This window comes from Podarcis bocagei (genome assembly GCF_964188305.1).
Source record: "Podarcis bocagei genome assembly, chromosome: 7".
Classification (NCBI taxonomy): domain Eukaryota; kingdom Metazoa; phylum Chordata; class Lepidosauria; order Squamata; family Lacertidae; genus Podarcis; species Podarcis bocagei.
This window is the reverse complement of record NC_138132.1, coordinates 66264956-66279022: the sequence shown is the minus strand read 5'-3', so window position 1 is coordinate 66279022 and position 14067 is coordinate 66264956. Positions and strand designations below refer to the sequence as shown.

The 14067-nt window shown below is 46.3% G+C and overlaps 1 protein-coding gene across 3 annotated transcripts in view; it reads left to right on the top strand.

The window, feature by feature from the left end:
* NPHP4 (nephrocystin 4) overlaps positions 1-14067 on the top strand; it is a 96651-nt gene that overhangs the window by 31997 nt on the left and 50587 nt on the right. For all 3 annotated transcript variants that reach the window (XM_081203983.1, XM_081203982.1, XM_081203984.1), the window contains exons 7-9: positions 852-979; positions 5356-5537; positions 5911-6037. In XM_081203983.1, the coding sequence (XP_081060109.1) occupies positions 852-979; positions 5356-5537; positions 5911-6037 (437 nt within the window). The remainder of the gene's footprint in view (positions 1-851; positions 980-5355; positions 5538-5910; positions 6038-14067) is intronic.

Below are 14067 nucleotides of genomic sequence, written 5' to 3'. Positions count from 1 at the left end.
CACATTGAGTGAGATTTCACAAATGCATGTGGAATTATGATGCCCTGGACTTTTAATTCTTATTTTTGTAATACAGTGGTATCTCGGGTTACAGACGCTTCAGGTTACAGACGCTTCAGGTCAGTGGCGTAGCGTGGGTTGTCAGCACCCGGGGCAAGGCAAGTAATTTGCGCCTTCTAACCTGTGGATTTGCGCCCCCTAACCCTTGGATTTGCGCCCCCTAACCCTAACCCCCAGATGTTGCGCCCGGTGCGGCCGGCCCCCCCTGCACCCCCCATGCTACGCCACTGCTTCAGGTTACAGACTCCACTAACCCAGAAATAGTACCTCGGGTTAAGAACTTTGCTTCAGAATGAGAACAGAAATCATGCTCCGGCGGCGCAGCGGCAGCAAGAGGCCCCATTAGCTAAAGTGGTGTTTCAGGTTAAGAACAGTTTCAGGTTAAGAATGGACCTCCAGAACGAATTAAGTTCTTAACCCGAGGTACCACTGTAATAATAAACCCCGCTACATTGGCTTCACTTTGCTGATCTTCTTTCCACAAACACCTGCATCGTACGTCTGTAGTAAAATGAAATAAATTGCTTGTGGAATTTTGATGCTTCTGACTGTATTGTTTTTTGAAAGAATCTTTTTGTGTGAATTTCAGCAACGTAACCAATAATGCTGTTTTCAAAAACAATTGCAAAACCTTACTTGGGCAAAGTGCTCCCTAGACGAAAAAACATCAGCATTGTGAGAAGGAGAAAGAGCTATGAAATGGGCTCATAAATTCGTGAACATTGAACAAAGTGAGGTGATGTCACAACTTGAAACCTTGGTTATGCCATGACCCGTGACTCTCTTTGCAGGAGACTTATTCCAGAAACCACGACTCATGAAGACAGTGACGTGGTACTTGGAGAAGCTGTCCATCCACCTCTACCCTTCGTTGGAGAGATTTGAAGAGGAGCTCTTGGACCTGCTCATGAGTGATCAGGTACTCTCTAAGGCTTGGAAAGGCGAGAAATGCAGGGGCGGGGAGAAGAGGTTTGAGACCTCCAGGTAGGAATGGGGAATAAATTCAGTTTGGTTTTCATTTTCATACACCCTTACCCTAATTCATACTTCCCAAAACAATACGTAAACCAGAACACAGCTATCCTTCCAAGCTTGCACTTCTCTGAATTTTCAGTGCAGCTTTCCAGACAAATAACGTATACAAGAAAAGAAGCATTAGTGAAAATAACATACAATAACGCATGGTATTAGGAAACAATTGCTTGGGGGAAAACATATATTAGGCCAAGTTGCCTAATGAATTTTGCCCAGTGGTGTAGCATGGGGGGTGCAGGGGGGGCCGGCCGCACCGGGCGCAACATCTGGGGGTTAGGGTTAGGGGGCGCAAATCCACGGGTTAGGGGGCGCAAATTACTTGCCTTGCCCCGGGTGCTGACAACCCACGCTACGCCACTGATTTTGCCTATTGGAGCCTGTATGACATAGTGGTTACAAGTGGTGAAGCAGGACCTTGGAGACCAGGGTTCAAATCCCCACTTGGCCATGAAGCTTCATTGGGTAACCTTGAGACAGTCACTGCCTCTCAGCCTAACCTACCTTACAGGGTTGTTGTGAGGATAAAATGGGGAGGCAGAGAACCATGTACGCCACTTCAAGCTCCTTGGAGGAAAAAGGGTGGGATATAAATGTAATAAGTAAATGGATATTACGAAATACGTGCACTAAAATTCTGACACATTTTCACGGGGACTTTGGAAAAAAACCAAACCCCACAAAACTGATGTGGAAATGTGGGGAATCAAATTTAAGAGTGGAGAAAACAAGTTACTGAAAGAAATAGAAAATGTCAGATTCAGGAGTGTGTTTTATTCAGAAGTCTAGTGGAAGTATGCTTTATTCAACCCAGTGCATTTCAGATTGAATTGTTCTTCTTCAGGGGCACTCTGAAGCATAACTAGTTTCAGAGTTTTGGTCTCAAATCTCATTGCACATTATTTTCCAGACAATGACCAGACATAACCTGTTGTCAGGAATGCGCATAAGTCATAGTGTCGGTCCAAGACAGCTTGCTTGCTTCTTTGAAGTGGCACCAATGTACTGATCTCCCTTGCTTTGAGGAAGAATTTAAAATCTCTTGCCACACCATTCAGACACCAATGGTTGTAGCCAACTAAGTTTTACTCAGAACTAATTGAACAAAGTTTCTCTTCCTCCCCAGTTTATCCTCACCCAAACCCTGGTGAGGTACATTGGGCTGAGGGACTCTGAATTTCATGGCCAAGCAGGGATTTGAACCCTGGTCTCCCTGGTCCCACTCTGACACTCTAGCCACTAGACCACACTTGTTGCTTCACCCTGCTGCACAGGTAGGCTGGCCCTGTGTTGTCTAAGCTAAAACAACAGCAACAAAACCCCTGCAATTCTGAGACCAGGTGGTCCAAATTCTTGCAAACCTGGTCCTGTGACTGGTCTCGATTATACAACTTGAGCATCTTTGCACAGCAGCTCCTTTTTTTGCATAATTTATTTGACAGCTGTTACATATGGGATGTGGGTGGCGCTGTGGGTTAAACCACAGAACCTAGGACTTGGCGATCAGAAGGTCGGCGGTTCCAATCCCCCACACCGGGGTGAGCTCCTGTTGCTCGGTCCCTGCTCCTGCCAACCTAGCAGTTCGTGTGTTTTTTTTATAAATATTTATTAAAGTTTTCACAGTATTACATAATAAAAAAGAAAAAATAGGAAATAAAAAACAGTTAAAAATAATTCCATCTTTACATCACTTATCTCTCATTTACTTGTTTCCCGGACCTCCTCATACCTCCCTTTTTTGTATTCCAGTTCAATTTATTAGTTCAGCAATTCCTTTCCCTCCTTATTATCCTGATCTTTAATCTTAATATAACATTAAATTTTTACCTATTAAAAATCCAATTTTTCCATATTCTTTTAAACCATTACAGCTAGAAACCACTTAACTTCAATCCAACATCATTCTAACATTCCTTAATTTTGCAATATTTCTGTAAATAGTCTTTAAATTTCCTCCAATCTTCTTCCACCGACTCTTCTCCCTGGTCTCGGATTCTGCCAGTCATTTCCGCCAATTCCATATAGTCCAAGCCCACCTAGCAGTTCGAAAGCACGCCAAAGTGCAAGTAGATAAATAGGTACCGCTCCAGCGGGAAGGTAAACGGCGTTTCCGTGCGCTGCTCTGGTTCACCAGAAGCGGCTTAGTCATGCTGGCCACATGACCCGGAAGCTATACGCCAGCTCCCTCGGCCAATAAAGTGAGATGAGCGCCACAATCCCAGAGTCGGACCTAATGGTCAGGGGTCCCTTTACCTTTTTACTATATTGCAGAATTCATTCTGTATTGGCTAGTCTTTGCAAGGGGGAGCTATGTATGGTCACAGAAGCCCTATTTGAACTGCTGAAAACCTTATTCAGACACTGGACAGCTACCTAGCTTTCACTAGGGTTTTCTGGATCCCCTCTGCAACAACCTGGTGCACATGTTTTTGGACTACAGTTCCCAACAGCCCCAGCCAGCATGTGTTTCTGGTCAAAATAGCTGGATGGCACCAGGTTGGCGAAGACTGTTCCAAGAAGGTAGTCTTGTTCATATGGACTACATCCTTTTTTGTTCTTTCAAAATGAAGCTAATTTTCAGGAAGTTGGATTATTCTTGCAAGTCAATTGCTGGGTTTCTTGCCTCCTCCAATACCACCAAGCGGAAAACAATGGATTTTTTCTAAGAGGGACGAATTTCCCATTTTCTGGACAATAACAATGCATCTGCTTGTTTCTTTGCATATGGATTGCTTTTGAGGCTGCATTTTTTTGCGGGGAGGGAAGAGTCCTTTTATTGCCTTAGTTCTCCTTCTGATTAAGAGACTGCTCTCTTCCCAGCCTCCCTGTTGCTGTTTCTCCTCCCCTCCTCCTGGAATAAGCAACTGCTAATGAGCTACACGGTGGCCAGGCTGCTTTTGATTAATGGATACCCAGAGCAACTTCTAAGTTTTAATGTTTGTGTTTTCAGCTCTTGCAATTTAGGAAGCGGTAATGACCCCCAAGGATGTGCCTTGTTGATTTGTCAGATGCGCAGTGGATTTTCAGAGAGGAGAAGATGAAATACTTTAATATCCAGCAGTCACTCTGGGGCAGCTTTCATTTTTATTAGCTGAGGACATCCTGCCTAAAATTACTTTTCCTGCCCCCTCCTCACAATACATTGGCATCGCGGGTTAAAAAATGCCGTGGCATTTGATAAGTTGGCCGGGCCCTTACTCTGGGTCTGTTTCCTGTGCATTTGAATATAAGGAAAGAGAACAGCAAGCTGGATTTTCATTTTCCGTCAGCCCTGCTGTAAGACAAGCCGCATCAGACCTTCTCTCCCTTAGCTATCACCCAGCCATCAGCCATTCCTGCAGACTACAACAGTGGGAGAGATGGGTCGCAGAGCCCATCTCATTGGCTCTCAGTCAAGTGCCTCCAACATGTTCCTGGAATTGTTTCTATTCTGGGTGGTCATGAAACACGGGGCTGTCCTTAAAGACAGCTTAGAAACTTCAATCGGTCTAAAATGCAGCAGCCAGGTTAATGGCCGGGCCTCTGTTTAGATATCATATAACCTTTGTTTTAAAGCAGCTGCACTGGTTGCCTGTTTGTTTCCAGTCCCAATTCAAGATTGCGGTAAACAATCTAGGCCCCAAATATCTGAAAGATCCCCCACTTCCCTGCAGAACCTCTTGGGTGCTGAGTACAGTGGTACCTCAGTTTATGAACTTAATCCGTTTCTGAAGTCCATTCTTAAACCAAATCTGTTCTTAAACCGAGGCACGCTTTCCCTAATGAGGCCTCCCGCCACCGGTGCCCTTCCACTGTTCAGCTTGTAGATCGAGGTAAAGTTCACAAACCAGAACACTACTTCCGGTTTTGCGAAGTTCATAAACCGAATAGTTCGTAAACAGGGCTGTTTGTAAACCGAGGTACCACTGTAGTTTGTCCTCCCTTAGAGGTTCGGAGGTGTGTGGCTGTCTGGGAGAGAGCCTTCTCTGCGTCAGCCCCTGTGTTGTGGAACTCCCTCCCCACAGAAGTTCACCTGGCACCTTCATTGTACAGCTTCCGGCAAATGCTGAAGATGCACCTCTTTAACTTGGCTCGGGGTGTATATTTCTAGGATGTGGCTTATTTCTGTAAGTTGTTTTGAGTATTGTTTTCTTCGTGTCGTAATACGCCCTGGTACCTTAGGGTGAAGGACAGGAAAAGGAAGGAATGAATGACTATGTGACATTTTGCAGGGTTGTTCCTTGTGCCTTGAGACATGACCTGTCCACCTATGGATTTTCCTAGGGCAACTCGATGCTGGATGGGAACACCCTCGCGGTGCAGGAGAGGCGGCTGCACATTGGGGTACACAACGGCTTTTGCTTTTTGCAGCCACCACAGGTGGTGGTGGTGGTGCCAGAGGCCGAGGTGGCTCGAGGGCGGACCGGCAGCTTACAGAGGAAACAAGGAGCCGGTGTCAGACCCAGGTAAGAAGGCGGCTTTCCAGGCAAGGAAAAGCCAGAAGTTCCTACCAACCAAACACACACGTCTCTTTCCTTCCTTCATCCAAGCAAGCAAGCAGATGATCACATTTCAAGGGCACATTCTGGCAAAAGTACCTGGGGAGGATGGGGCGAAGGGCCACTGCGGGGTGTGGCTTGAAGAGAGGGGTCGTTGCCTGGGGAAGAGTCCTGAGGGTTGGATAGAGGGGCGTGGGCACACCCCACACTGGCAGTTCTTTGTTCCTCTCCAAGTAGAAATTAGGACAAAAGAAAGATGGTCAGGACTATAAACCTGATGGCATGTGGCTGGGTGGCATATCATATCTGGGTCTCTCTGCCCCCCCTTCTTTCCTTGCAGTTCGGAGGGGCAAGCTCTTGTGCTGCGAAGCCGCATACACTTGACAGAGATGGTCCATCACCCGGCCTTTGGAGTGGTCCTGCTGCTGGAGTACGTCTTCTCTGTGGCAAGTGGACCAGATGGGAAGGTATGCGTTGCATCTGCTGTCACCTCTTTGGTGGCATAAGGATGGCTTGAGTCTCTGTCTTCATAGGGTCACAACTCAGTTGTGCCAGCTTTGTCCTCATGGTACCTCCTATCCCTTTTTTCTATGAGGATATCTTGACGAGAGGCAGACAGGCAGGCAATGCTTTTCTTCCCTTTGACACAGCATAAGGACATAGAAACATCAGAAGAGCCTTATGAAGGTCAATTGTAGCCATTGACTGCCCTCCTCTCACCTCTACAAGCTTCTTGACTCATTTAAAAGCCAGGTCTGCAATGGCGGTATCTGCGTATCATCCGTATGGTTCCGTCTTGAACATGGCCAGTATTTCAAAGTGCAGAACCAATGCGTTGGATATAATTGCACACTCACAGCACATCTGCTTCACTTAGGAATATTAGGCCAGAGGCTGGCTACTGCTCTCCCAGGGCATCCCTCACCTGGGACACAACCTGAGCAAGAGGTGACTTGATAGAAGTTCATAAAATTGTCCATTGCACAAAGGCAGTGGGTAGGGAAAAGCTTTCTCCCTCTTTCATGGATTGGACAAATTCATGGTGGATAAGACTATCAGTGGCTACCAGCCTGCCTGATCCAGCAGCCTCTTCTTATAGCTAGATCTGATTAGCTACTTTCAAGGGCCTACTGGCAGCACTCAGCCCGAGACTCGTGGGTCAGAATTGGTCCCGATAATGAATGTACTTCTTGAGTTCCCAAGCCAGCAGGCAACCAAATTGCTTTCTAAGGATTATGAAAATGTCACTCTTTCAGAAATCGTTTGCTGTAGTCAGAATATGGTTCTAAATGTTCTGTATAATTGAGATTTGATGGTGGTTTTCTTTCATATCTTTACATAGATTTAACTGCTGGCTGTTTTGAGTGATTTTGTAACCTGTATTGGGTCCACATTTTGAATGATGTGGGGAGGGGGAATAGAAGGAGTGTGGGGGGGGGGTCCCCTAAGTGTAAGCTGCTACCTCTCAGCAAGTGAGAATATGATATTAGAAATGTGCAGTGGGAAAACTCATTTCAGGAATTATCATGGAAATGATTTTGTGTCCTCCAGGCTGGGCTACCTCTGCCCTCAAAAAGGTCTTCTTGTCTCATATAGCAGTGGTCCTTCTTGCGGAGGAGTGCGAGGGTGGCTGCAGAGATTTACAGCATGTCGTGAGGCTTAGGCGCATTGCACAATATGCTCAAATTGATTTTTAAGTCCTTTTAAAATTATTTAAGGCTGGGAAGCCAGTGTGAATTTTGCTGCTACCCTTGACGCGTACCGGATGGTTCTATCATACTTAATAAATCCTCTCTAAGTGGTGTTGTCTCAGTGGAGTGTCACCTTCCACCAAACAGTGATGAAAGATCCAGGGGGAGTTGCATATTTTTGCAGGTGTCTGGGTGTGTGTGTGTGTGTGAGTTTTCCAGCATAGGGGTTGGCCAGATGCCATTTCTCAGGGGTGCTGTTGCCCAGTAGTTACAGTAAAGGTAAAAGTAAAGCAACCCCTGACTGTTAGGTCCAGTCGCGGATGACTCTGGGGTTGCGGCACTCATATCGCTTTACTGGCCGAGGGAGCCGGCGTACAGCTTCCGGGTCATGTGGCCAGCATGACTAAGACGCTTCTGGCGAACCAGAGCAGTGCACGGAAATGCCATTAGTTACAGTACCTGGGGAGAATACCTAGCAAGACCGTCAGGAGTGCTGTTGCCCAATGGTTACAGTACCTGAGGAGAATACCAAACAATAAGCAGTTGTGAGTAGTGGTGTTGAGCTCAAGATCCCTCCCTGCCTCTTGTACTTCCAAGAGTGGCTGAACAGCCAATCCTTCTTCCCAAGAAATGCTGGGAATTTTAGCCCTGGGAGAGTAATGGGGACTCCCAACAACTCTTAAGCATCCTAATAAAGCACAGCTCCCAGAATTCTTGGGGAGAAGCCATGACTGTTTAAAGTGATATCATAGAATCATGTATGGCATGACTTGTCTAGTTCACCTTACTGCTAAGAAGAGAACCTGTGGCAGGAATGGGACAAGGAGGCATCTAATGTTGAAAACAGTGATGGCTTGGATGGATCCCTGGTCCGATCCAGCAGGGCTCTCCTTATGTCCTCCAAGTCTAACTCACCTTGCAAGAATCTTAGTTGGGCAATCATCCACTGATGAATCATAACCTACCACCCTGCTCACTCTTGGCCAAGATTGTGGTCCAGTCCTAACTGGCCTGAAGCCTACCGGAGCCCATTGCAGGATGCAGGAATAATCTGGACTCCACCTCCCTAGAGAAGATGAGCTCTCTATGAAGGCAGTAGCACTCAGTTATGAAGCATGCACTGTGGCAGTGCTGGTTTGTCTTGTATTGAGAGAGCAGGATGCCAGGAGCCGAGGGAACTTCTGTGGAGGAGTCACTGGTATACGAAGCATCTAGGACTAGCAGACAAGCACTCTCAGCAGAGATAGGTGGTGGGAGGAGAAGGGCTCCAGTGATTCTCCTCCAGCATTGAGTCTTGAAGTCCCCCCCCCCATGAGAACTCCTTGCATTTAACAGCAGATCAGAAAAAGTTTTAGCAAAGCTCTCTCTGCTCTGCAAGTTCTGCCTTGTGTGTAGGATTTATTTATATTTTAACATGGAGGAGCATTCAGAAATAAGAGTCTGGAATTCTCCCGGCTCATTTTGCATAATGGGTAGCTCGGCCCTGGATATTTAACTTGGAAGATAACAAAATGCCTGTGGGAAACAATCCTAGTTGCCCGAGTCTCCCGCTGAAAATTACTGCTGATGAATTTAATTCTCTGTTTTGTAGAGGAGGCAGAAAAAAAAGCAAAAGGAAAAAGAAACTTGCCCAGGCTTAGTTTTGAACTGGAACTTGGTGACCTCCTCCTTTTCACCGTACGGATCTCCCTTTCAATATAACTCAATTAGCAAACGTTTTGATTTGGGGCTCCAGTCTCAAGTGTTCCGCTTGATGTCCACGCAAAGGTGAAGGCACCTTCAACACAGCAGGAGTAAAGTCCAGTGCGCTCCTTTTATTTATCCAGATGAAACCCACGCACTGTGATCAGGTGTTCCTTGGGTTTTTATTAATGAAATTAGCCACCTTAATCCACCTGTGCAGATCTGAAGTGTTTGGTTCATTAGCCAGCACTTAGCAGCTCTGACCTGGAGAGCAACTTGCTTGCTGTCAAATTGCTTACCTTCTCCAAGGAGCAGAAAGGTCACCTGCTGAGCCCCTCAACCCCTTATTGATCCCCCACAAGGTCTGACTTCCTTTCTAAGGAAATGCCTATGCAAGGAGTCACCCAGGTTCATTCTAGTGTAGCTTTGATGTTATGATGCCACTCCACTGCCCCGCCCCCACTGATGCTGCTGATTTCTTCCCCCATGACCCACACCAAGAAAAAGGTGGGGCAGGCTTAAAGGAGGCTAGCAAGGGGAAGAAGTCATCATTGTTAGTGCTTATGAGAGAGGGAGAAAAACCCTATCCACTTTCTCCATGCCAAGCATGTTATAAATTTCTATCCTGTCACCACTTATTTGCCTTTCCTCTAAACAAAAATGTCTTATTATCTGGAAAGACCCTTGTCCTCAACAAAGACCCAGATGAAAGTGCCTTTGGCTTCCTCCCGGCATTCCCTTTGATGCTGTCGGATTTCAAAACCATTAATTAGACGCGGAGGTAACTCTTTAGTTAACTTTGCCCTAAATACTTCCAGGAGCAAATGCCATCGAGGAATTGTCTGCCCCTGGGGATGCCAGAACCAGCAACATTCTATTGGCCATTTGGCTGCCCCAGCAGCGCACTCTGCCCTTTCCCCCTTTTGGTAACTTTTGGACGGTGGCCTGTGCTTGGCTCTGAGCCCCTTCCACTTCCACCTCACAGCTCCTCCGAAAGTAGGTGAGGAGGTTGGGAGGATCTGTCAGTCGTTAATTGAGCACTTAATTGCATATCTTTGTGCAGATTGCAAGCGCCACCTCAACACATCCAGCTTCTCCTTGGCCTGCTCAGTCTCTCTCTCTCTCTCTCTCTCTCTCTCTCTCTCTCTCTCTCTCTCTCATCTCTTTTGCAGGCTGTGAGCAAGCTCTGAGTTCCGCACACAGTGGGCCCGTTCCTGAGCCTACTGTAGAGACAATGGGAGTTGTCAGGCAATGCATCAACCCAAGGCTTGATTTCCCCAGGGGGTTGGCAATGGCCTGAGATGTCATACCTGACCGTGCCGCTTGCCTGATTGTACAGCTGCGCAGTTGGAATGAGCAACCTTGTCTTGACAAATACATTGTCAAAAGTATAACAAATGAACTGGCTGTGGGTCTCCAGGGAAGGAACATCCTGTGTTTTCACCCTAGAGAAAGATTACCTCTCGCATTATAGTGTCACGGATCCAGAAAGGACTTAATAAGTGATGCTCTCTGCCCTGAGTCAAGGTCTTGCACAATGACACAACTTTCCACATGAGAATATTTGGGGAGGGACCACAGCCTCTCTAAACCAACATATGTCATGCTGTTGAACTGTACTTACGAATAGGTCCCACCCTTCACCTCTGTAAGCCTTTGCTGGGGAGTCTGAGGTGGGGCACAAAATCCCATATATTTGCAAACATATTTTATGTATATTTATAAAACCAGGAATGCCCTTCCTGTTTCCGAAGAAGAAAAAAAGATGGACCCAAGACACCTAACAGATCCCAACAAAAGCGTTGCAAGAAATCAGAATACATTAAAAGAGTTGCCAAACAGCAACAGATAAAATCAGCCAGGGTGCAGACAGTTCATTATAACCTACAGCTGAGTGGGGTGGGATGGGGAGACTCTGGTCTTCCAGATATTGCTGGACTCCTGACTCCCATTATCCACTGGGCCATTGGCCATGGGGGCTGCTGGAGCTGCTGGGAGTTGGAGTCCAGCAGTAAGTGAGCATCAGTCAACCATGAGTCAAATGGCTCTGTATTGCTCACACTGGCTGGCAGTGTGTCTCCAGGGTTTCCCTTCCTTTCCTGGAGATGTCACTGAGGATTGGACCTGGGACCATCCGTATGGAAAGTCTTAGCTGGTTGTGGGTCTCCAGGGTTGTATTCCTACCTGGAGATGCCATTGGGGATTCAACTTGGAGTCTTATTTAAGAAAACCATGTGCTCAAGCACTGAGCCAGGCATGACCAAACTTAGCCCTTAAGCTGTTTTGGGACTACAACTCCCATCATTCCTAGCTAACAGGATCAGTGGTCAGCGATGATGGGAATTGTAGTCCCAAAAAACATCTGGAGGGCCAAGTTTGGCCATGCCTGCCAGTGAGCGATGGTCTCCCAAAGTCCATTTCTTTTTGCCTTCCAGTGCAATAATGCACCCACTCTCAAAGTAAAAAGCCGTTTTTGATTGCAACACCATTGGCAGTTTTGCTTCCGATGCCTTTCAAGGTGTTTCATCGCTCATCTTCAGATTCTGAGCTTTGCAAAGGTGTCACATGTAACATGCTAAAATAAGTATATTAAATCACACACACACACACACACACACACACACACACACACACACACCCTTCAGTCCATGGCATTCAATCTCCTTACTGACTGTGTGTGCAGGAAATACTGACTTGCAGCAGTCCTTCTGGAAAGCTCTAGAAACGGTGACCTCCAGAATAAGCACTTGAAAGCTCTCTATTTTTTTCTTTCATTTAAAGAATTATTGAGGTCATAGCACAGAAAGAGAAGTGGCCTAATACACACACAAATGCTTTCTATGACTCAGAAGTAAAAACAAGCCAATTTCTTGCTCCTTTAACTCTTCAGAAGCTTGGTATTGTGTGTTTGTGTTATTTGTGATATTTTTTAAAATTCTGTTCAGTTTTTGACACCTCACAGCTATGTTGCTGTAAAGGAAATTGACCTGTAGAAGCACTGAAATAATATAATTACATGGGAGATGGTTGAATGGAGGATTTGAGGAATTAGAGTGAAAGAATAGGGGTAGAGGAAGGAATCTGTTGGGATGGCAGCATTGCGTTGTAGTGGGTGGAGGTGCCTTTATCCAGTACTGACCCAGTTTGTATTAGGGATTTTCTCTCTTGCTAATATCTGTATCCTGTTTCCAGACTCACTCGTTCTGTGTGCTGATGACTAAGGAGAGCAAATAGAAGCAATGCAGTAATAATCAACAAAACAATGGGGCTTATAGGGACCCGCTCCATCCCCTCTGTTCATACCTAGGCATTATTTGCTGAATGATAATATGAGGGAGGCTCGATCTGGCTTCATGCAGACAGGTGGACCACAATGGTGGTTGATGGTCAGCTTTGCATAAACAAACCTGAGTTATGCTTAGTTCTCATGGATGCGTGTGTTCAACTTCAGGTGGCAGGTGGGAGTCAGGTGCTGTAGGGAATCCACATGATTCCCTATATAGAGAACACTAGCATGCCCACAAAAATGCTAGGCTAGAGCTATCTGTCATTTGGTTTTCTGTGTGAAGGCTGGATTTCTTTAAGTCTTACGAGTTCATCTCAGATGCTTTGGCCCAGATACATATTTATAGCCCAGACACTGAGACCTTAGGGCAGAAGACAGCTGATCTGGTGCTCTCTGGTTGTTGTTGGATTCCAGCTACAGGCAGCCCCAGGCAGCCTGGGCGATGGCCAGGATTTGGACGAGCTGCTGCCCAGAGAATGCCAGGGAGTGATGCTCTTGCCCTAGGGCTCCAATGATGGACCTTGGTTGTGCCTTCTCTCCTGGGAGATCCATCAGAGAGGAAGTTGTCTTGGTGTACTGTGCAGCCTAATCCAGGCTGTGGGTTACGTGACCTGATTCTCCTGGGTTCACACCCGGTGAAGTGATCCATCCTCTTTGAAATTGAGATTCCAGGGCTATGAGATTGCCTGGGCAGGTGGCCCCAGCTCAGCTTCACAACTTGGGGAGCCCCTGTCAGAGCTGTCTGCAAGCTGGGTCTCAACAGATGTGTGAGCAGGCGTAACTAACTCAAATCTTGAAAGGTCTGGTGCAATAACCCTGGAGCACCCATTTAAATTTAGGATTAAAGCAGTCTATTCATTTGTAAAACGGAGCCTGTCACCTTTCAAATGTGCCTTTCTAATCTGTGCATGCAAATCTAGCAGGTTGTAATTATGCTTGATTAATTAACCTGGAATAAAGGAACATGATTTCTTCCCCCACCAGCTCACCACAGCAGAAGCAAATGGTGTATCCCCAGGATACATCAGCAGCTTAGCCAATTCGCCCCCCCCCCCCGTGAGATATTTTGCATGCTTGGAAGCTATTGGCTAGGGCTGGGATGACGCAAGAGAATGAGAACTGTCAGTGCATCAGAGAAATCTCATTGGTATTTTATGTGTACTGATCCCATGCCTGATGTTTTCCCCATACATAATCTAGGAGGGCACTGTGCGCCCATTGCTTCCCACAGCTCCATCACACTGTGAATACCAACCCAGTGCGCACATTTTAATATTTATAGATAGGCGATTGTATCTCCCCTGTGGGTCAGAGAAGACGCCATTTGTGCGTTCCTGTTTTGAATTAGACATGCCAGGCTGTGGTAATAATGGAATTCACTTTCCTGCTGGATGGCACCTGGTCCTGCTGGGGGAAGGAACAGTTCCTCTCCTGTGCTCTGCATGTCAAATCCAAACCCAAACTGGTTTACCTTGCATTAAAATAGCTTGCATTATAAAAATAGCCGGTCTTTATTAACCATCTCTGCCTGAGATATTTGGGGCCTGATATTTAGATAGTTGAAGACCCAGTTGTCTTGAATTATGATCATCAGGATGGTTTTTGAAAGCAATATTTGTGAAGCAAAAGGTAATCTTTGCTTTTAGGTTATGGACTTGTATGTCATCATCAATGACTGCTAGCTATGATAACAGTGTTCTGTCTCCAATTGTTGGAGAAGGCATGCCCCTGAATCTTCCGGTAGCTGAGAATCACAAATGGGGAGAGTGTGGTTGCACTCAGGTCTTGCTTGTGGGCTTCTCTTTGAGAGATCTAGTAGGCCACCCTGGTGAGAAAG